Here is a 21,336-nt window from a genome sequence, read left to right as displayed (position 1 = left end):
GTTCTGATTAATGTAAATCCCTTTTCTTTTTCTGCCTCAGGTTAAATGTGTATTTTTTCATGTTTTGTCTTCATCCATTAGGGAGTATAATTGATTCTTTTCCCCCATTGTGTTCTCTGTATTCAGAAGTGGTCTGAAAGAAGTGGTGAATAGAGGTGATGGCAGCATCTGTGATGATACAAAATTATTCTTAGCATTAAGGATGAATGCTGACTGCAGAGTATCTGGATTAGAGGGATGTTTTGTCTGACCCCAGTGGGGCTTTTTCTGTGTTGTACATTTCTGAATAGCTATTGTGTTTCTCCTCAGCATTTCTTGTTTAGGTTGACTAAGGGTTGTCTGTTCCCTTTGAGGCTTTTTTTTTTTACTACCAATTTATCATGAGTATTGCTTTGCCTTGAACTATCTCTATTTTTTTATCATTATGACTGGGAAGGAAATCAAGAAAAAGCTTGGTTTATTGATTTTTGGATTAAAAATGTAGCTACATATTTGCAATCCAGAGGGCAGTTTGTCTCTGTTCTTTGATCAGCTGAGATGTATAGATGTAGCTGAAAATTATGGAGTAGGACACAGTTGACAGGTTTATAAATAGAAATGCTAAAATAATAAAAAACAATTTCAAACACACTGTTTCTTTTGTATAGAATTCATCACTTGCCAATGGCCTGTGTTCTGTCTAGAATATGAAAATAAACATATTCTTCTATTGTTGTCTTTAAACTTTGCTGGTTTTCAGCAAGAAAGAAAAGATGATACGCCATGACGTTATTTTTAAAAACCATGGTTAAATCCCTTGTATTAAATGATACATGTAAAATGTTAGATGACATCATTTTTGCTTTGTGACAGGATTTATTAGGGCAATGCTCTGTTGTTTGACTGTGGTATGCGCTGCTGCAGTTCATTGGCTGATACCTCTTTGTCCACAGATTCTTTCAGTGAGGATTGATGATTTAGAGCAGCTGCCAGAGACGACTACCATTGATGCCTCCTCAATTGGGATTGTTCAGGTAAATCTGCCATTGCAGAATTCTGGTGGCAACTAGATTCCAAGCGTACTGGAGGGTGAGGTGGAGACATCAGTTTTTTTAGAGAGTCAGCCCCAGCTTAATGTGTATAAGCAGATGGAAGCTGTTGATCTGTGTTGTTACATAACATGGGTCAGGAGCTTATGGGTCAGGATTAAAGGGAGGGCAGGGACAGGTGACGTTACAGTGGGGGTCTGCTACAGGTCACCTGACCAGGAAGACCAAGTGGATGAGGCCCTCTATAGACAGACAGGAGCAGCCTCACATTCACAAGCCCTGGTCCCCATGGGGGTCTTCAACCACCCCTATAGCAGGGCATAAGCAATCCAGGAGGTTCCTGGAATGCATCAATGATAATTTCCTTCTCCAAGTGATAGAGGAGCCAACAAGGAGTGGTACTACGCTGGACCTTGTTCTCACCAACAAGGAGGGGCTAGTGGGGAATGTGACGCTCAAGGGCAGCCTTGGCTGCAGTGACCATGAAATGGTGGAGTTCAGCATCCCTAGGGCAGCAAGGAGGGTGCACAGTAAGCTCACTACCCTGGACTTCAGGGATGCAGACTTTGGGCTCTTCAGGGATCTGGTTGGCAGAGTACCATGAGATAAAGCCCTGGAGGGAAGAAGGGCCCGAGAAAGCTGGCTAATATTCAAGGATCACCTTCTCCAGGCTCAGGAGTGATGCAACAAAGAAGAAGTCGGGCAAAAACGACAGGAGGCCTGTATGGATGAACAAGGAGGTCGTGGACAATCTCAAACAGAAAAAGGGAAGCCTACAGAGCATGGAAACCAGGACAGGTAGCCTGGGAGGAATGCAGACAAATTGTCCAAGCAATCAGGGATCAGGTTAGGAAAGCTAAAGCCCTGATAGAATTAAACCTTGCCAGGGACGTCAAAGGAAACAAGAAAATCTTCTACAGGTACATCAGTGGTAAAAAGAAGACTAGAAAAAATGCGGGCCCTCTCCAGAAGGAAATAGGAGATCCGTTCACCCAGGATATGGAGAAGGCTGAGGTCCTCAACAACTGTTTTTGCCTCAGTCTTAACCAGTAAGTGCTCTAGCCACACCACTCAAGTCGCAGAAGGCAAAGGCAGGGACTGGGACAATGAGGAACTGCCCACTGTAGGAGAAGACCAGGTTCGAGACCATCTGAGGAATCTGAAGGTGCACAAGTCCATGGGACCTAATGAGATTCATCTGCAGGTCCTGAGGGAACTAGCGGATGAAGTTGATAAGCCACTATCCCTCATATTTGAGAAGTCGTGGCAGTCTGATGAGGTTCCCACTGACGGGAAAAGGGGAAACATATCCCGCATTTTTAAAAGGGGGGGAAAAGGAAGACCCAGGGTACTACAGGCTGGTCAGTCTCACCTCTGTGCCTGGCAAGATCATGGAGGTCCTCCTGGAAATTATGCTAAGGCACCTGGAAAATATGGAGGTGATTGTTCACAGACACCATGGCTTCACTGAGGGCAAATCGTGCCTGACAAATTTGGTCACCTTCTACATTGGGGTTACGGTGTTGATGAAAGAGCAACCCATGTCATCTACCTGGACCTGTGCAAAGTATTTGACACTGTCCTACGTGACATCCTTGTCTCTAAATTGGAGAGACATGGATTTGATGGATGGACCACTCGGTGGATAAGGAATTGGCTGGATGGTCGTACTCAGAGAGTTGTGGTCAATGGCTCGATGTCCAAGTGGTGACCAGTGACAAGTGGAGTTCCTCAGGGGTCGGTACGGGGACCGGTGCTGTTTAACATCTTTGTTGGTGACATGGACAGTGGGATTGACTGCACCCTCAGCAAGTTTGCCGATGACACCAAGCTGTGTGGTGCAGTCAACATGCTGGAGGGAAGGGATGCCATACAGAAGGACCTTGACAGGCTTGAGAGGTGAGCCAATGCAAACCTCATGAAGTTCAACAAGGTTAAGTGCAAGGTCCTGCATGTGGATCAGGACAATCGACAATCCCAAGCACAAATACAGGCAGGGTGGACAATGGCTTGAGAGCAGCCCTGAGGAGAAGGACTTGGGGGTGTTGGTGGATGAGAAGCTCAACATAAGCCAGCAATGTGCACTGGCAGCCCAGAAAGCCAACCGCATCCTGGGCTGCATCAAAAGCAGTGTGGCCGGCAGGTCGAGGGAGGTGATTCTGCCCCTCTGCTCTGCTCTCATGAGACCCCACCTGGAATACTGCATCCAGCTCTGGAGCCCCCAACATAAGGACATAGACCTGTTGGAGCAGGTCCAGAGGAGGGCCATGAAGATGATCAGAGCGCTGGAGCACCTCTGCTATGAGGGCAGGCTGAGAGAGTTGGGGTTGTTCAGCCTGGAGAAGAGAAGGCTCCGGGCAGACCTTATAGCAGCCTTCCAGTACCTGAAGGGAGCCTACAGGAGAGATGGGGAGGGACTCTCTATCAGGGAGTGTAGCGATAGGATGAGGGGTAACAGTTTTAAACTGAAAGAGGGGAGATTTATATTAGGCATTAGGAAGAAATTCTTTACTGTGAGGGTGGTGAGGCACTGGAACAGGTTGCCCAGAGAAGCTGTGGATGCCCCATCCCTGGCAGTGTTCAAGGCCAGGCTGGATGGGGCTTTGAGCAGCCTGGTCTAGTGGGAGGTGTCCCTGCCCATGGCAGGGGGGTTGGAACTAGATCATCTTTAAGGTCCCTTCCAACCCGAACATTCTATTATTCTATGGGTGTTGGTAAAACAGAGGTAGTTACAGGGTGAGGTCTCATTTCCTGAAATCAGGTTTTTGCTAAAGTTTGTTTCTTCACTTGAGAATCGACAGTAAACCAACTTCAGGTGACAGTCTCTTACTTGGAACTTCACTAAGCAAAATGACTTGATGTTTTGTTTGGAAATGTGTTGCTCCAGCCGGAATTAGCCTTGGAACAGGGAGAATTACCAGAAGGGAAACAGCATATGAAAGCTCTTAAACGTGGCCAGAAACGAAAACAAAAGTCAGGTGAGGAAGAGGAAGCACAAGTGCCTGAGGACCCTGCCTTCAGTGAATACACAGAGAAGGAAGGTGAATTCACAGGGAATGTTGGAGATGAGACTAATTCAGCTGTACAGAGCATCCAGCAGGTGAGCTCCAGCAGCAGGGTGACGGGTAGCAGGCATTGCTTAGAGGGATAACAATTCTTTTTTTTCCTAATAGCAAACACAAAAGAGCGATCAGACCATTTAAGGCTAATTTGATAAATTGTGATAAATTGTAAAAATTCATCACAAAGATGAATAAAGACTGTAAAAAAACAAGGAGTTGGACCAGTAAGCTCCTCATATTTTGGTTTTGTTTTTTTTGTTTCCTTTGGTGTTACCATCTCCTTGTTTGCCCAATACCACTAACTGGCTGAAGCTGTGACTAAAAGTGTGAAAGTTAATTTGGCTGCTTGTTTGCGGATGCCTCCCTCGCATTACCTTCTTATTTCTCTACGTGGAAGTTGTTATATTCCAAGCTTTTCGTGTTCCCCTCTGTCTCTGTGCTACTTCTCTTGCTGGCAGTAGCAACATGTGAGCCCGTCGGCACTCAGGTGACCTTTCTCGATGCTTGGTATTTGGTAGTCAGCTGCAAGATACAAGGTTGAGGTTACCTTTCTGTTTTTCCTCAGGTGGTGGTGACCCTTGGCGACCCAAATGTCACAGCCCCTTCCAGTTCTGTCGGGCTGACAAATATCACTGTTACCCCCATTACGACGGCAGCTGGAACCCAATTCACACACCTCCAGCCAGTGGCTGTGGGCCATCTGACTGCACCTGAACGCCAGTTACAGCTGGACAACTCAATTCTCACCGTCACGTTTGACACTGTCAGTGGTTCCGCCATGCTGCACAACCGCCAAAGTGACATTCAGATCCAGCCGCAGCCAGAGGCAGCCAATCCTCAGTCTGTGGCTCATTTTATAAACCTGACCACCTTGGTGAACTCCATTGCCCCTCTAGGGAACCAGATAACAGAACAGCATCCTCTGACGTGGAGGTCAGTGCCTCAGACTGATGTCTTGCAGCCCCAGGCACAGCCAACACAGCAGCAGTCAGGACAACAACAGGTTCAAACAGAGCAACAACAACAGATGTATAGCTACTAATTTATACTTTGAAAAGTTTTGAAATGGACAGTACTTAGAGACAAAAACACACAGACGTTTGGAAAATTTCTAATAGGATTGTTTGCTGGATACCAAACAGAGATAGAAAAATGCTTATACAACGAAATGTAAGCTAAATTTGGCGTAGAACCCTGCAACACCCTAATCGTGAGAATTCTAACGCTGTCTCTAGACCTTGCACTGTCTTAAAAAAAAAAAGAAAAAGGAAAAAAATCTCACCATAAATTTAGCACCCCCTTGCACTGTGTATTTTGCGCAGTAAGATTGAGATTTGACAAGAGCATCATAATATATCTTTAACCAAAGCAGGGAAATCCTAAATATTATGGCACTGGTGATTTACAAAACCCTTTCAGCCATACCATGTCACTTCTTTCCAGTCTGGAAATTACATACGAAGACCTTGTTCACAGTGAGGTGGAATGCAGTTGTGGTCAGCTGGTAAAGACTGAAATGTAAAGACACAAATGGGCAAAACAATAATTGTCTTGGGTTTTATCTTCTTTAGGTCTTGTATCTAACAACATTGGTAAAGTAGGTGGAGGTTGGGGATTTGGGGTGGGGATGAGTGTGGTGTGGAAGAAAAATATACCAATTTCACAAAGTATTTCCATTTTAGTCATGGGAAAAACCCTGTACCCATAACACAGTGTTAGTGCTACTTGAATCAGATAGCTGGTCTAATGCTAAAGCAACTTTTATGGTCTTCTAGTCAAGTTTGAATCAAACCCGTTACGAACTGAAAAAAAGAATGTGATACAGTTTTATGTAATTTTTCAAAACTGCTCTTTCAATCTTGCTTTTAGCTAACAGGTCTGAAGAGCAATCAGTCCCCTTTGATCAAGTTCAGGATGTGAATTTTTTTCAATTAGTCTTCTTTCATCGTGTAATAAACATTTGAGAAAGCATTCTTTTTATATATATATGCATATATATATATATAGCCTTTGTACTTTACTGTGTGTTCCTGGTGAGTATTTGTGTGAAAAACGCTGTTATCAATATAATTCATTAATTTTTTTCATCTCCATATTGCGCTTTCTCACAGAAGAAAATGTATGGGTTCTTTTCCTTCTGTTTCCAAAACTATTTCCAAAATTCATAGCCACACACAAGATTGTGTGAAACGCAAGAGAAAAGAAGGTCTGAAGCATATCCTGCCACATGGAGGCAGTGTGCCCTAGCGTATAATGGGCAAGGTTTGCATGACTGTTGGGGATATAGAGTGGGGTTGGGTCAAATGCATCATTGCCGACGCTACACTTTCATTCCATTCTCCATACGTTGATGTGCAATTTTACTTTAGCATGTCCAGAAGATAGTATCTTCCCCACAGAGAAAAAGCAGCTGATATGAAAAAGGAATAAACTAAAAAAAAAAAAAAAAAAAAAAAAAGTGTTGCTGCCTGGAATTCTGAAAGGCAAATCTATCCTTCCAGCTGTGGCTGAAGAACAAGGCCCTTTGGGGCAACAGACTGAGCCCCAGAACTCTGCTAAAGATTTTTGCTGAGGATAAAGCAGCTGCTGTGTTTGACAGTGAAGATAGATTAATGGTTGTAAAAATCCTGTCTGTGCCTATCATATTTATGAAAATGTTCTATGTATTAACAAAAATATGAGTAGGAATGACTTCAGCTTTGAAAGTCTGTATTAACATGGACTACCTGACCCCTAAAGAATGCCTTATAATCTCTACAACAAATTCTTCCAAAGTATAACTGTCTGGATATTAAAGTTAACCTTCAATGGTTTTCTTGGTGCTGTAGCAGTGTCCAGAGGCTCACTAGGCGAGGCTCTGTGTAAAGCTTAGTTGCAACAGGACATGTATAGGAAAGGGGTTTCTGGTGACAGATTTTGCGTGTCAGAGGATATCTCTAAATATCAACAAGCCTATAAAATGTCTGCATGGGAGGGACCAATATTTGATGGGACAAGGATGCATATCAAAAAGAGGAAATATCTTACTGGTGTGGGAAAGAGAATTTTTCGGTCCGTAGCCCCTTCTGTTTTCTTCAGATCGTTTTCACACAATACCATGAGATCCCGTAATTTTGTTAGCCTCCCAGTATCCTGAGAAGTACAGTTTTATGTTCCTTTATCACCTGGATAATTTCACCACTGCCAGTAGAGTTCCCCCTCAGCTGTCCTGTCCGCAAATGCTTCCCCTTCACACCAAACCCACTGGTCAAGAGGAAGCTAGGTTTTATTTATGAAATATGTTGTTTATATACTTGAAAGTGTTTTTTTTTTCCCCCCCCCATGTTTTGTTCCTAATTGGTAAAGGCAATGATCGATTCTAGCAGATTTAAAAAGGAATGATCACACAATAAATGCTTGCATTTTGGTGGTCACATAGAAAATGAAGTCTCTCTTCGGTCTCTCAGTATCCCCAAAATCATAGAATCATAGAACAGCCCAGGTTGGAAGGGACCTCGAAAGATCATCTGATCCAGCTTTTTTTGGGAAAGGGAGCCTAGATGAGATTATCTAGCACCCTGCCCTATTGCATATGTAAAGCCTCCTGTGACAAGGACTCTACCGTGTCCCTGGGGAGGTTGTTCCAGCAGACGATTGTTCTTACTGTAAAAATTATCTTAAGTAATACTCTGCTTCAGGAGGGAACAATATAACACTGGAAGGGCTTTGACTAGGCCAGGCAATAGAAAGTTCTCTAAAAGTTAATCTTCCCAGAGTGCTCCTTTTAAAAATTATCTTGACTTTCCCTGCAACCATTGCTATGGTTCCTCATCATCTCTCAGCGTGATTTTGTTACTAATACTGTTACTAACATCCCTGTGAGAACACAACTGTATCTTGGGTGTGCTGCAGCATGAAATATTTCAAAACAAATTAGTTCAGTTTTGTTTCAAACAAATTATTTTGTTTGGAGAAGTTGGAAATGGGCGCCTCTTCAGACAGAGCTTACCTTGGAGAACTATTGACTGCCAGCTGCCCTCCCAACTAAGCCTTTTTCAGATGAATACCAAAGTTATACTGGTGCTGTTTCAAAACTGCACAAGAAATAAAACTACGTAAGGGATGTGCAATCTAAATTTCCTTTGCCAATTTGTTACTAGCCTTTTCAGCTATGGGATGTGAAGGTTATTGTTTTCAGCCGCGCGTTGGAGATTTTGCGTAACAACTGTTCAGTAACAAACTGGAATTACTTTGAGCCAAAGGAGTGATGTTGTGTAGTGTTCTGTGTATTGTCATTGTTTATTGCTAAGACTATTATTTAATTGAATGCTGTCTGTGGCACATGGGCTCTGAAGTAAAGGAGCATCAAGGTACAGAACCCTTTCTCTACCAGTGTTATTCTTTTCTGGTCTTAATTAATGCATCAGACATTTTTTTCTTCAAATCACATAGACTTGCTTCAAAAGCAAGAAGCTTAATCATTATCTCACAGAACTTTGTACATCCCGCGATACACAGAAACACGGGGTAGCATTCTAAAATATTTATTCTATAGTTACTGGGTAATAACAGAAAACAGAGGAGATAGATAGATTGAATCTTTCTTGGCTACGGTCTGTGATGAGTTCTCTCAGGAAAACCTACTGTATCAAGTGCTATTACACTCTCTGAAATTAAACTTTTGAGATGTGTCAGTATAAAAAGTGAGTATTTTTGCAGAAACTTGCCAGTCAGGCTCCTGTGTAACCTGCTACATTTCTGTACATTTTTATTGTTCCAGAAATTGTTTGAAGTTAACAGCCAGGTAACAGCTGCATTTATTTGTAGAACTGAATTTTCTGTCAGTTTGTCAGAGTGATTTATTAGTGTTCTGCACACATAGGGATGCCTCAGTTTCTCATCTTGAAAGCTAGGAATGGCAAAAATAACATATATCCAAGTGACAATCATATAAAAACTATAGGTACTACATGAAAATGGATAGGGTAAATAGCTTTGTTAGTATTGCTTTGTGATTGTGAATTCTTGTTTGATAATGACATCCTTGGTGCTATTTAAAGTAATAATAATGTCACTCCTCCTAATTACATTTGGCCTTACATTTGTTATGGATATAGGCATACCTGTTGGAAAATCTTTAACCCTTTGTATTTTTGGCATGCCCTTTCATGGTGGTTGTGTGTTGGCCTCATCTGGTGTAAAGGAGAAGGAAAGATCGGAGGAGGATACTGCTGATCCACACCAGGAGGCACAGCAAAGCTCTGCTGGTCCTTTTGGAGACAGACTGTGCAGCCAAGTGACTTGCATCTGTGAGATTAGTCACCAAGGTTTGGTGCTTTTTTGCCCTGTAGCACATCCACAGTGTCACGTTGGCAACAGGAGAAAGGAAAAAAAGTGTTTCCGTTGTGTTTGTCATCATCTCGTCTTAGAGAGATTTCCTTCAGTACTGAGATGCTACTATGGTATTTGCACTGTATATGGCAAGAAGCCATTAAATTTGCTTGATTAAAAATCTTGGAACACTGTAAAAAGCCACAGGTTCTGCACCGTACAGTGTAACTGTGCTTGGAAAATATGTTTCTTGCCCTAAAATGTGTTGAGAAAGCTGTTTGGGGTTTATTTTCCCTCCTGGGTGCTGAAGTGTTGTTCTGCATGGGTACTGCTGACAGTTCAGTTCAGACTGGGATGCGGCATCCCGAGCCCCTCCAGTACAGGTACGGATGGCTGTCATGCTGGATCGCTTTTCGAAAGAGTCCAGGCTCACTTTGCTAAATGTAGATTCCCACCAGCTGAGCTGGAAAGGGCAGAGAAGGTGAGGCTTGTCCAGGAGACTTCAGTCTCGCCCCTGGAGTCAGGATTCCATCAACATTCATCATGTAATGCTATTCTCTTTCTGCCTTATCCGTGAGCTGGTTTGACCTGGTTAGTTGCTAACACTTTTGAAAAAAAGTTTGCTGGTTATTAGGTGCAGTGGCTGTACAGCAGCTGATGTCAAAAGCAATGAAAAATACTGAGTTTGGGGATTTACTTAATCTAAAGCAAAGGTTTTAAGTTCTAATGTCTTTTTTGCTGTCAGTGGAGTGCTTTCCTGTATTTTTCTGTTTACCTATATCTTCCGATTCTAAAAAGTTTTTAAGGTGTCCCGTAAGTTTAGCACAATTTAAAAGGCTACAAAAAAAGGAAGTACAGTAATGGCAGAATGGGGAGTTAAAATTAGGAGAAACTAATGATGCTAATTTTCTACAGATTTACGCCCTTCTCCTGCCCATATGAGTCTGAGATTCTTGCCGTGACACTTGCTTAAGGAAGGGGACGGCACATGCTCCGGCTCATTTGCCAGAACTACTCATGTAGGGATTGATGCGCTGGGTGCTGTTAACGAGGGCAGATACGAGCAGAGTTCTGCCAGCCTTCCCCTCCAGCCAGGTGCTCGTTTCAGTGTCTCTTCCTGACACAGCCGGCTGCTTTCAGAGAGGTCGCAGGAACGTGAGCGTCTCTGAGACTCGTACCTCTCACCTCTAGCGAATATCAAGACACAGATTCAAAACTGGGGGGAGGAAGAGGGACCTGAGAGGCAACAAAATACATTGGAAGTACAGCTAAAAACTATGTGGGAGAACACATACTTAGCTTGCTGTACTGAACTGCGTGCTAAGTTGTGGTGGATGCAGTGCTGTTAATTAAATATTAGTGATGATTACGTCCATATGCTTTTTTCTAGCGGAACCTTATAACCTTATAAGCAGGACCAAATAACCTTCTGTTATTTGTACAGGGGTGAATGTTGGTGTGTGTTCAGTTTACCGTAAATTAAATTCAAAGGTTTGAATTCACACGCTTGGTGTGTTATATGCAGCAACACGCAGAAACCAAAGGGTAAGATGCACAAATGATAAGAGAATGAAGCAGGTCCACGTTTCATCACTTTTGGGAAGAGGGAAAGCGAGGTTGCGGGCAGCGTTTTCTCAAGAGTGACTGACCTTTCTCATGCACAGAACAGACCTGCTCTGGTGTGTACGTGATATCTGCGTGCAACTTGGACACAGGAGTGTCATCAAGGGGATGGCACTGGAATAAAGAGGGGTGTTTTAAAATCAGGAAAAAAAAAAACAAAAATAAAAACAAAAAAATCAAATCAGCTCATTAAAGGAAAGGGTGGGGAAGATCTAACCCTAGTTCCTTGATGAGCCAAGGAGATGGACATAAAAAAGAACGGCTCTCTATCTATCTGTTACACAGGCTGTGTAGTGTGGGGGTGAAAAATTAATCAGCTGCACGCATGAGCTCCTCTTCCCTTCTTTCCACACCCATGCCTCTGTTAAGACCCTAGTCTGAGCTTTCAAAGGAATAAAATACCTTTTTCTGACTGACGTACAGATGGCATTTGTGCCCAAGGGCCCTAGTTATGGTATAGAATTCAGGGTTGGTTTTCAAAGTAAATATAGGTACCTAGGTTGGGGGTATTTGGGCAGGAGCAGGTTCTTTTGAGGGTTGTGTGTGTCTTACAAAGTAAAGAATAGTTGCTTTATTGCGCTCCTGGGAAGTCCATGCTGACGCAAACAGAAGATTTTTGCTGAAGAGAGAGTGGAATCGGTGACAAAGCACCATTTTTAAAGATGCAAAGGGAAAGAGCTTAGATTGCGTAATCAAAGAGAAAAATGAGAAACTTTGTCCTGAAGGCAAATGCACCTACTTCTCATTCACTCTCCTCCCTTTTCCACTACTTTTTTTCCCATGAAATACATGCAAATCCCAACACGCACTAAGTTTTCCTCCAGGCATGATATACTTGTGTGGTTATTCAAGTAAGAAGAGAGCTGAGTAGAGATATGAGGTGTTCCTGGCAGAAAGGTCTTGGAAAAGAGCACTCTACTTACTCCTGTTGTTTTAAAGCAATCCAGTCACCCCTGAGAGCATTTCTAGTTACTAAGGGGATAGCTGTCATTCTAATTACACGTTTCCTTCTTCATTCACTTTGTCTTCTCACAGTATAGCCAGTATTTCTGAGTCTACCTACTTCAAAAAAATGTCTAGAAATTAAGTGTAAGCATTTTATCAAAATCAAGAGTGGTTTAAGACGTAATTCAAGTAAAGCAAGAACTTGCTGTCATCAATTAATGCTTGCAAGAAATCACAAATTCTGGTTGCACAGGACACTTAGAGTCTGGAAGCAGTAACTGAATGTGTGTGGTCTCCTAGACTTGGCTACAAAGACTTCCAGCTCTCAATGGCACGCATTGCCAGCTAATGCGCTCTTACCTCTAAAGATGCCTGTGTTTGGTGTGAAGGATATTGAAAATGGTGGGGTTAAGTCTAAACTAACAGCATTATCAACGGAAGCATTAGAGGGCGGGTGGTGGGGACTGGGATTGTTCAGTGGTAGCTACAACACCAGTCATAGGAAGATGTGTTTTAAACACCTAAAGTGCCTTGGCAGCCCATTGCTTGCTTCCCTTCTCCTCTGGACATTCGCCTTCCACCAGCAGCTCCCCTACTCCTGCTCATGAGCTGGCCGTTCAGCCTCCGGCACCAGAAATGGGGGCCTCCACCATAGCCTGATGGATCTCCCAGGCGTCCTGCAAGATGGTCACCGCTGAGACTCTCTGAAACCGGGGGACTCCGTGACCTGCGGGCCCTCGTCAGCCTGCGCCACGAAGGAACCGCAATGGATCGAGTCCCCGCCAAGGTGCGTCCCCACCACTGGCGCCTACACACCTGCGCCCGCAATGGGCAGGGTGTGCGGCCCTGCCCGGCCCCGCGGCGGGCACTCTTCAGGTTTGGGAAACGTCTCAACGGGGGAGAGCTTGAAAACGGGGAAATAAGCTTCTGGGGCACAGCGGGGGGCAGATGGCCGTTAACGGCCGGCGGGCCGCACAACGCCCCCGCTGACTCCAGCCGCAGGTAAAACCACGGGCTTTACCGCCGCGGGGCAACCCACGGCCCCGCCCGCGGAAGGGGAGCGCGGTGACAAGGCGGCTGAGAGGGGCGGAAGGCCTGGCTCGGCCACCGCTCCGCCATTCGCTCAGAGGAGGAGGAGGAGGAGAAGAAGAAAGACAGCCCCGACCCGAGCACCCCCCATTCCCTCCTCGCTGTGAGGGGAGAGCCCGACCCGCTCCCTCCGACCCCGCCTTGGGTACGGCGTCTGCGCATGCGCACCCCGCGGCCGGCGCAGGTGCGCGGCCGTACCTGGGTGTCCTTCCCCCCCCACCCCCGGCGTCGGTTGGTGCCGTCGGTCAGGAGTGTGGGGGCCAACCGTCCGCCCGGGGGAGGGCGGCTCTCCCGCCCGACACCCGGCAGCTAAGGGCGGCTGAGGTGGGGTGTAAAGACAAGAGGGGGGCGGTAGGCGGCTGAGGTGGGACGCAGAGATGGCGGGAGGGGGCTATGGGCAGCTGAGCTGAGGTGTAGAGACAACAGGGGGTCTGTAAGCGGCTGAAGTGGGGTGTAGAGATGGCGGGGGGGAGAAGGGGAGGCGCTGAGGGTCCGTATCGTTAGGGATGGGAGAACCTCAAGGTTACTCCCAGAGTTTTCCCCTCTGGTTGTCGTTGCCTCTGGTCCCATCTGCTCGGTCGGATATTGTGGACACCGGCATTGATGAATTAGAATAATTATAACTTGAAACATTTTGTTCCGGTAGTATTAATACTGTGCCTGGAATAACTTTAATAAAGTACTCGACAATGGATTATTTAATGTGTAGCATAAATGGTAGTCTTCTTACCTTTCTGTCTGTCTTTAGGGCTGCCAGCGTTTCCTGCTTCAGGTCAGTAAGATGGGGCACTGGTGAAATAAAAAGGTTGGTTGTAGCAGTTTAGATTAAACTGTTACAATGTAAGAAGAGTCCCACTTGCAATATAAGATGATCAGATCTCTCAGATCTCTCTTTCCGGTAATTAACTTCCTGATAGGAGAATGCTTCCAGATTGGTATTTTTAGTAACTGAAGTACAAAGACACTGCCAGTTATGTTGATACTGTCTGCTTAACACCGCTGAGTTGGCATACTGATTCCTGCACTTTTTTCGACTTGCACACTGTTTAATTTTTCTTAACCCAGTATTATGTCAGCGCCTGACTTTTTTAATCAATAAAATCAGTAAGAGCATCAGGGAAGACACAGTCAGACTTTTATACTGATGCTTTAGGCTATTGGACAGAGTTTGTCTTCCAGATCTGTATGCGTTGATGAGAAAATGAAGAACCTCCTCCCAGCTGCTTGTTACCATTCTCCTCCCAAAGTCTGCTGCTGACAGATCCATCAGCTGATCTGCTCGGAGGCTATTTAAACTCTTAAAAACTAATCCAGATTGCTGGGAATCATGCAAGTTAGGGAGTGGTCCTCTGAGCAGCTGAACTGGCAGATCTTTGAAGCTAGTAACACAGGGAAGAGTAGGGGGTGGAAAACCACTGAGAACAGGCTAGTAGTTTTTAATGAAGTTCGCTATTGTTATATCTGTTCAGAGTCATGAAAAAACAGTGGAACTATTTCTCCTTGGTTCTTCTCATCTCCTGTTGCTTCCTTTATACTGAAACAAACATGCATCCAGTTGAGCAGAAAACTGATTTAGCCATCTTTCTATCGGTCCCCACAAGAATGAGGTTGCAGTTGGATCAGTTTTCTCATCAATTTAGTGGCTGGCTGTGCCAATTCCAGAGCTGGATCTTGAGAAGAACGAGAAAGGGCAGCCTTGTTCAGCAGGAGCCCTTGCTGATGTCAGGCTAAAGGGGCTGGGGAATTGCACTCTTGGTAATGATTACCTTGGCTTTCTATGTGGAAAGAGGTTTTACAGTCCTGCCGTGGAGTTGAATTACAATAAAGGCATCAGCAGATGTTTGGGATGATGATCATAGGACTCTTACTGTACAGTTGGAATGAAAATGTTAGAACTTGTGGCTTCTGGCAAGGTGTAAATTTTTGCAAAATATGGCCCTCTCGAAGTAATGTATCCAGTAATTTAAAAAAAAAAAAAAAAAAAAAGAAAAAAACCAGCCAACCAAAAATGTTCATGTCATCTAGGAGCCTGTAATCTTAACTGCTATTTTTACAAGAAAAATTTACGGAAATGTAATATGATAACTAAAACTTCTCTGTACTTCTAAAACTTTTAGGCAATGGCCCCTGGAAGCAAATTTAAGAATGCTGAATTGATATTACCATGTGAATGGAAAGAATGCTGCTTTGTAGGGAAATGCATGGAGGAATTTTGTAATCATATTGCGGAACACTTGGAAGAGTATCTACAGCACCCCCTGGAAACAGAAGGTCATTTACGTCTCATATGTCACACAGATTACATTGCAGTTTGGAATACTATTCCTAGCCTAGAAAATAATACTGACTTCAGTTTACCTGCATCTTAGCTTATCTAAGACCCAGGTGCATGAAGCCCTTAGACAAGGGCTTATACCTGCTTTTTGCTTCACATCTGATTGTCCTGGATTTTTGCCTGTATTAATAACTATTACTAATATGGAAAGAGGCTGGAGAGGTGATGTCATGAGAACTTCTGCTGAGGATTTAATTTTTCTAAGATGAGGGTCTCTGCAGGTGCAATTTTCTAAAACAGATTTTTGCAAAATGTTTTTGAATGGCAGAGTTCTTCCCTTTTAGGGACCTGTCCCGCTGCTTAAGAATTCTAGGTTTAAAGTAGCACTTGTATGAGTCTTTATAGAAAAATGGAAACTTTTATTGTTTGTACGGTATTTGCCTTATTTGGATACATACACTGGTGTTATTTCATGATGAGTATTGTATTTTACGTCTTTTTAATAGTATTAAATTTGCTTAAAAGGATAACAAAAAAACCTGATTCTGCAGAAAATTATAGGCAGTCTCTGTGGATGTAATAGCAATAATATACTAGACTTTTTAATATAGCTATTTTGGCTCTAGTGTATCCTGCTCTTTATTCTTAACGCTATAATCAAGTGTAATTACAGGTGTAGACATTTTAATTAAAGGTGAATGAGTTTTAATTAAAGGTGAAAAAAGTAGAATTGGACCAACATTAACAATGTCTCTGTGACCTAAGCTGAAGAGTGTCATAGTATATACCTAAGAAAATACATATTTTTACTAAATTTTCCTATTGAATCTATTAAGTGCCCTTCTGCAGAAAGTTGTGGTTTAAGGTACAAAGCACTCTAGTATTGCTGCAGTTGTGAGACAGTGGAAAATACGTTTGCCACTGAGATTTGCAAGTTTTATCTAGTGTATTATCAGTAGATAGCAATTACCAGCTTCTCTGCTAAGGTTACTTACAGATTGTGAAGTTATTACAAATGTAAGTACTACTGGCATTCTCACTGTTGGGGCACACAGATGCAGATTTCATGCATCTTTCTTGTGTTTACTTCTTTCTTGTGTTTAGAGCAGTGCCGGTGTTGGTGGAGAAGTTGTGAATTTGGGGCGAGAGATCCCAGAGAGCTGATAACACATGTCAATTTTCACAGTTACCACACCAAACTGAAATTCATAGGCTCTCAGTTACGGGCATTGCACCGTGATTTGCCAGCATGTTTGCAGAACAGCCGTAGCTGGCATCAGGTATCAAAGACTTCGGAGGAGTTTGTTTGCCGTTGGGAGAATTGTGATGTAAGTGAAATATGTTGAGAATGGCTATTTTTTTCCCCTTCCTAATTTTATCTTAGCATTAATTGGATCTGACTCGCTATTGGGAATTTTTGATCAATTTTACCTCTGAACAATGTTTCCCCCTATCTTTGTAAGTAATACATGATAATTATTATGGTAGCATTCAGGAAAACGTAATCAACATATTTGCATAACATCTGCGACCTCGAATTCAAATTTTATTTCTCTTTGTGCTGACTAAAATGATCTTTTGACAAAGAGGCAACTTCTCTTGCATTTTAAGAGCATAGGTGCAAAACTTTAATATACCCCATTTAATGATAACTTAATGAACTTAGTAGTTTGTAGAGAGGTCCAGAGTGTTTATTGTTTGTCTGATGAAAGGCAACAGAATATCTAATGTTTCCTTGGTTGGTTGGAAATGTTTGGTTTTTACTGGGACAGAAATCAAGCATTTTCAATAGGCTGTTCACATAAGTCTGATGTTCCAATGTGGCCACGATTGGTTTAAACAGAAATGGTTTGTATCTTGGCCAATTTGGTGTTTTGACTGGGCTATTTCTGTATCAAGTAAACCAAAACAATTAACAGTTGATATCTTTTTTTTGACAATGTTAATGTAAATAGTCCTGCCTATATAACTTTTTTCCTGCTTCTTGGAGGTGTTCATTCCTGATCAAAAGTGGCTTCATATTGATATGATGTTATAGGGAAGCATTTTCTCTATCACTGTTGGCCTCAGGACCTCAGCTGTTATTTATGGCTCGTCAGCATTGCCTTTGCATCCACAAGTGTGATGCCTTGCAGATGACATTTTCTTACCATCTCCTTTTGTGTAACTGTTGAGCAAGATAGTTTTAGAAGTACTGCAGGAAAACTGTCTAACCAGTCTACATTAATTTTTTCATGTTGTATGAGGTTTTTTGTTTCATTTGAGTTAAGTGATATAACCAAAACCAAATAAAATATTTGCAAAGAAGAAACAACTGAAATGAATTGTACTGTGAAAACTGGAAAAACTGTAAAACTAAATAGTTTTGCAAACCCCATATGTGCAAATCTGATGTAAGTTTAGTAGTGTTGAACTACAAATCAAACAGAAAATTTTGATGTTTTTCAAAGTTCTTTGGTCCTTTTTCCCTTATGTGTCTCTAGGCCTTTCAATGATTCATAGGTTATCATCCTTAAATCCTATTGCTCTATTATCTGCGACTTTTTCATATCAAAGTTGTGAGAAAATTAATTTATGACATAAACTATGCTTTTTGAGGTCATAAACAAACACTAACAAGAGTGATAACATTTCCATGCAGGGGAATGTCGGACTGGTGGTGCTTTACATAGGTATTGTATCCCTCGCATGCATCACATCATTGTTGAATTAGAATCAGCATGATGTTTGAGTAAATATACTGCAGTGATGGAGAGAAATTACTTTTGTCTTCTGATGGTGGTTATAGTCCGTGCTGTGCTTTGCTAACCGTCTCCTTACTAAGTCTAAAGTTATTTCCAGTTTCCTCTTAACATTTCAGCTTACAGATTGTTTGTGCCATAGCATATATAAAAGGTAAGTGCTTCCTCATCTCTATGTTATTACTGGACAGCATGTGCAGAAATATCTGTTTAGCTCTTTAAGCTCTGAATTTAGAATGTCTATACTCATGTAATGCTTTTCATTAAAATAAGGAGTGACATAAAAATCTGAGAGTGAAGTTCATAGAGAGTGGTAATTCTGTTGTTAAGTCACCCTGTGAGAAACTCTATCTCTGTAAACAAAGGCTTTTATTTACTAGTGGGTTACTCATGGAAGTACCCCATTCTCTTCTTTTTAAAGGTATAAGCTTAAACATACAATACAGAGCATTATTTATGATAACTTTTGGATTTTTTTGCATAGTTTGATTACAAAAAACTATTATTCCAAACAAATCTTATTGCCATTATGTCTCATAGCTTATAGGAATTCTATTTTTCACAGCAGTTATTTTTGTTATTAAAGCTTTTTTATACGTACCAATCAGTTTTCACTTGAATAGTGCCATGGTCGGCCTATCTGTTTGAAAAATGAAGAGGTTCAGAAAAACTTTAAAGCTCTCAGAATTTGATCTTGCTGCATCTGTTAGTAAGCATAGTCTTTTGAAAAACATGCTTAAAAAAAACCAAGAAAAATCTTCCTGTTAATTGATTTCGTGTTCCATTTTTCGTTTACGTAAGTGGACAGTTTTGGCTAATGGAATCCTTTAGTCCATAGCATTTTGCTAAATCTTTTTATACGTGTTTTTTCAAGTTCAAACTATGTTGTGAATTTTATTAATTAAAAGAATGTTTCCCAACTTAGTAGGCAGGCTAGGCTAGGCTAGACCCAGGAGGTGGGGTAGGGCACACTGCGAAAGAGGAGAACTTTGAGGGCAGGGAAAACTGCTTACCTTTCCCACCCTCCTGCAAGTATGTTCCCACAGTTATGAATATAATTCTCTTTGAAAATCACCCATACAGCTTCCCCCGACACTTGTGGTGCCTCCTACTGTGTCAGATTCTGATTCCCCAAAGGTAAAGCTTCTGACTCAGGCAACAGCCCCAATAACTTCTCTCCTATTTACATATAAAGAAATATTCAAGAAAGTTACGGCAAAGCACTTAAAGAGATGGTACAATCAAATTAAAATGGGTTTAACTCCCATATGGTTTCTCTGATTAAGAAGCGAAGAGGTTTTCGATCACTGTCTAGCTCAATGCTTTTAGTTGATTCACCTTAATATGCCTATATGTTTTCATATACACAAGCCCTTGGATTTCTCAGATCATGTTTCAAGCCCTTCAGAGGAAATAAGGGCTTGTCTCCCTGAGGGAGCTATTGTGAAATACACTGGAGTATGAATTTAAAATGCAGCAGTTTGCCTGCATTAACTCCTCATGTGAATGCTCTGTTCTGCACGCAGAATGCCTGGCAGCTTAGTTTAATCCACTCTACGAAGACTAGTATGATTAAAACCAGATAATACTAAATAAATAGGTTTTTTTCATTTATATTTTTCTTAAAAAAAAAGAGAACCAAAAAAACCCCCCCAAAACCCAACACTGTTTAAATTTGAGTCAACTGTACATTATCAACAGTGGCATACCAGCCTAAGGAGTTTCACTTGTTTCCCATTTCCTCTCCCTGGTGTTTTGATTTAGTTGAACGCCAGATCAATTCCTTGTCCCAATTCAATGCGTAGCCTTACAAAATTGTGCCAGCACAGCAGAGAGGTTAAGGGGTTAAATTATTGGGAACTGGGAGGAATGCTTTGAATTGGGACTGATGACAGTATGCAGTTGAATGACACCCTGTATTACTTGAAGAAAATGCAATGTGCCGTCTACTTTCACTCTGTAGTTGTGGATTTTTGTGGAGTGAGGCAGAGTCTAATTAAGGTTTAGTCCCCCTTGTCACAGAAGTACTGACTCATGGAGTGCTGTGTCCATAACACCTAATTCAGTTTAATCATTGTGCAGCCTTCCCATTTCTGTTGGAATTACCTGCACTGCCCTCATAGCCTTCTCATGAGTAGGAGCAGGTAGAGGTGAAGGGAAGGGAGAAGGTAAAAATATACCAAAGAAATAAATCAACAGAAATACATTAACAGACACATCCCTGCCCCAAAGAATGGGTAGCATTCGCTCAACTAGTCTAGACAGACCTTTCAACTACTAGATAGTAGGTGAAAATTCGGGACCTGGTTTGTGTGGTGGATACTGCAGAATGTTCTACATTTTTGCAGTTGATGTAATTGTCTCTGTGTTGGGGTGAGTTAATTAAATGTTACTGCAATATTTACTGGTGTCTGTTTGATTTCTAAAAACATTTAATTCTATGTTCCTGTCAGTTGATTTCCTGCCAAAACTATCTTGTCTTCTCCATGCTTCTATTTTGTTTTTAGGTTACCTTCAATAACCCAGTGTGGTTTTATCAACATGTTGCTCTTCATGCCTATGCAACCGAGGAAGAAACTGTTACACATCATAAGAAAGCTGTTTATTGTCACTGGAAAGGTAGTTCACATTAAAAAAAATCTGTTTCAAAAAGTATTTCACTGCAGTGTTTCTTATAAAATTCACTTAGTACTACATATTGCATAGGAACTTGTGAGACATCTTCAGATATGTTTTCATCTCTCTTAAATAGTTGCAGAAATATTTCTATTTTATAGGCACCATGATTTACATAGAATAGTTCCTATTATCCATAGGGTTGAACGCCCTCAACTCCAAATTAGTCTAACTTGAGGACTGGCAGTACCGAACAGGGTTGGGTTTCCTCATAATTCTGCCTGTGGTTGATTGATAGTTCATATACCATTCAGACTTTTCACTCAGGATCAGGGTTGGTCTCCCTCACAATAATCTTTCATGGTGAGCTTACTCTTTGCTTTCCCTCATCTGTTCACTTCAAATCAAGGGAAGCACGCCTATTGCCGTCCTAGTTTTTCTCACCTGTGTGGTGAGAAAGAGCATTTTTAATACATTCTCTACATTGCTAGCTACCTCTTGTGTTAAAATTATTGTCATGGCTTCAAAGCTGATGTTCTGCCCTTGGCTCTATTGTAGAAGCCACATTCCATTGACAGTCTTTCATAGCAGATGCCTTGATTGTTTGAGTAAGGGCTAAACTATGGACTGCCATTTGATGTGCATGC

The 21,336-nt window shown here is 42.1% G+C and overlaps 1 protein-coding gene across 12 annotated transcripts in view; it reads left to right on the top strand.

The window, feature by feature from the left end:
* Positions 1-6,072, top strand: part of PRDM15 (PR/SET domain 15) — a 39,996-nt gene extending 33,924 nt beyond the window's left edge. For 8 of the 12 annotated variants that reach the window (XM_074602550.1, XM_074602520.1, XM_074602498.1 and 5 more), the window contains 3 exons: positions 933-1,013; positions 3,916-4,128; positions 4,656-6,060. In XM_074602550.1, coding sequence (XP_074458651.1) covers positions 933-1,013; positions 3,916-4,128; positions 4,656-5,132 — 771 coding nt within the window. In that variant the 3' untranslated portion in view covers positions 5,133-6,060. Of the gene's footprint in view, positions 1-932; positions 1,014-3,915; positions 4,129-4,655 lie in introns of all 12 variants that reach the window. The other 4 variants (XM_074602489.1, XM_074602475.1, XM_074602531.1 and 1 more) reach the window with 2 other exon arrangements.
* Positions 6,073-21,336: the final 15,264 nt, after the last annotated feature.

Source organism: Larus michahellis, chromosome 1 (assembly GCF_964199755.1).
Source record: "Larus michahellis chromosome 1, bLarMic1.1, whole genome shotgun sequence".
NCBI classification, from domain to species: Eukaryota; Metazoa; Chordata; class Aves; order Charadriiformes; family Laridae; genus Larus; species Larus michahellis.
Note: the sequence above shows the minus strand (reverse complement) of the source record. Positions and strands in the feature narration are given on the sequence as shown.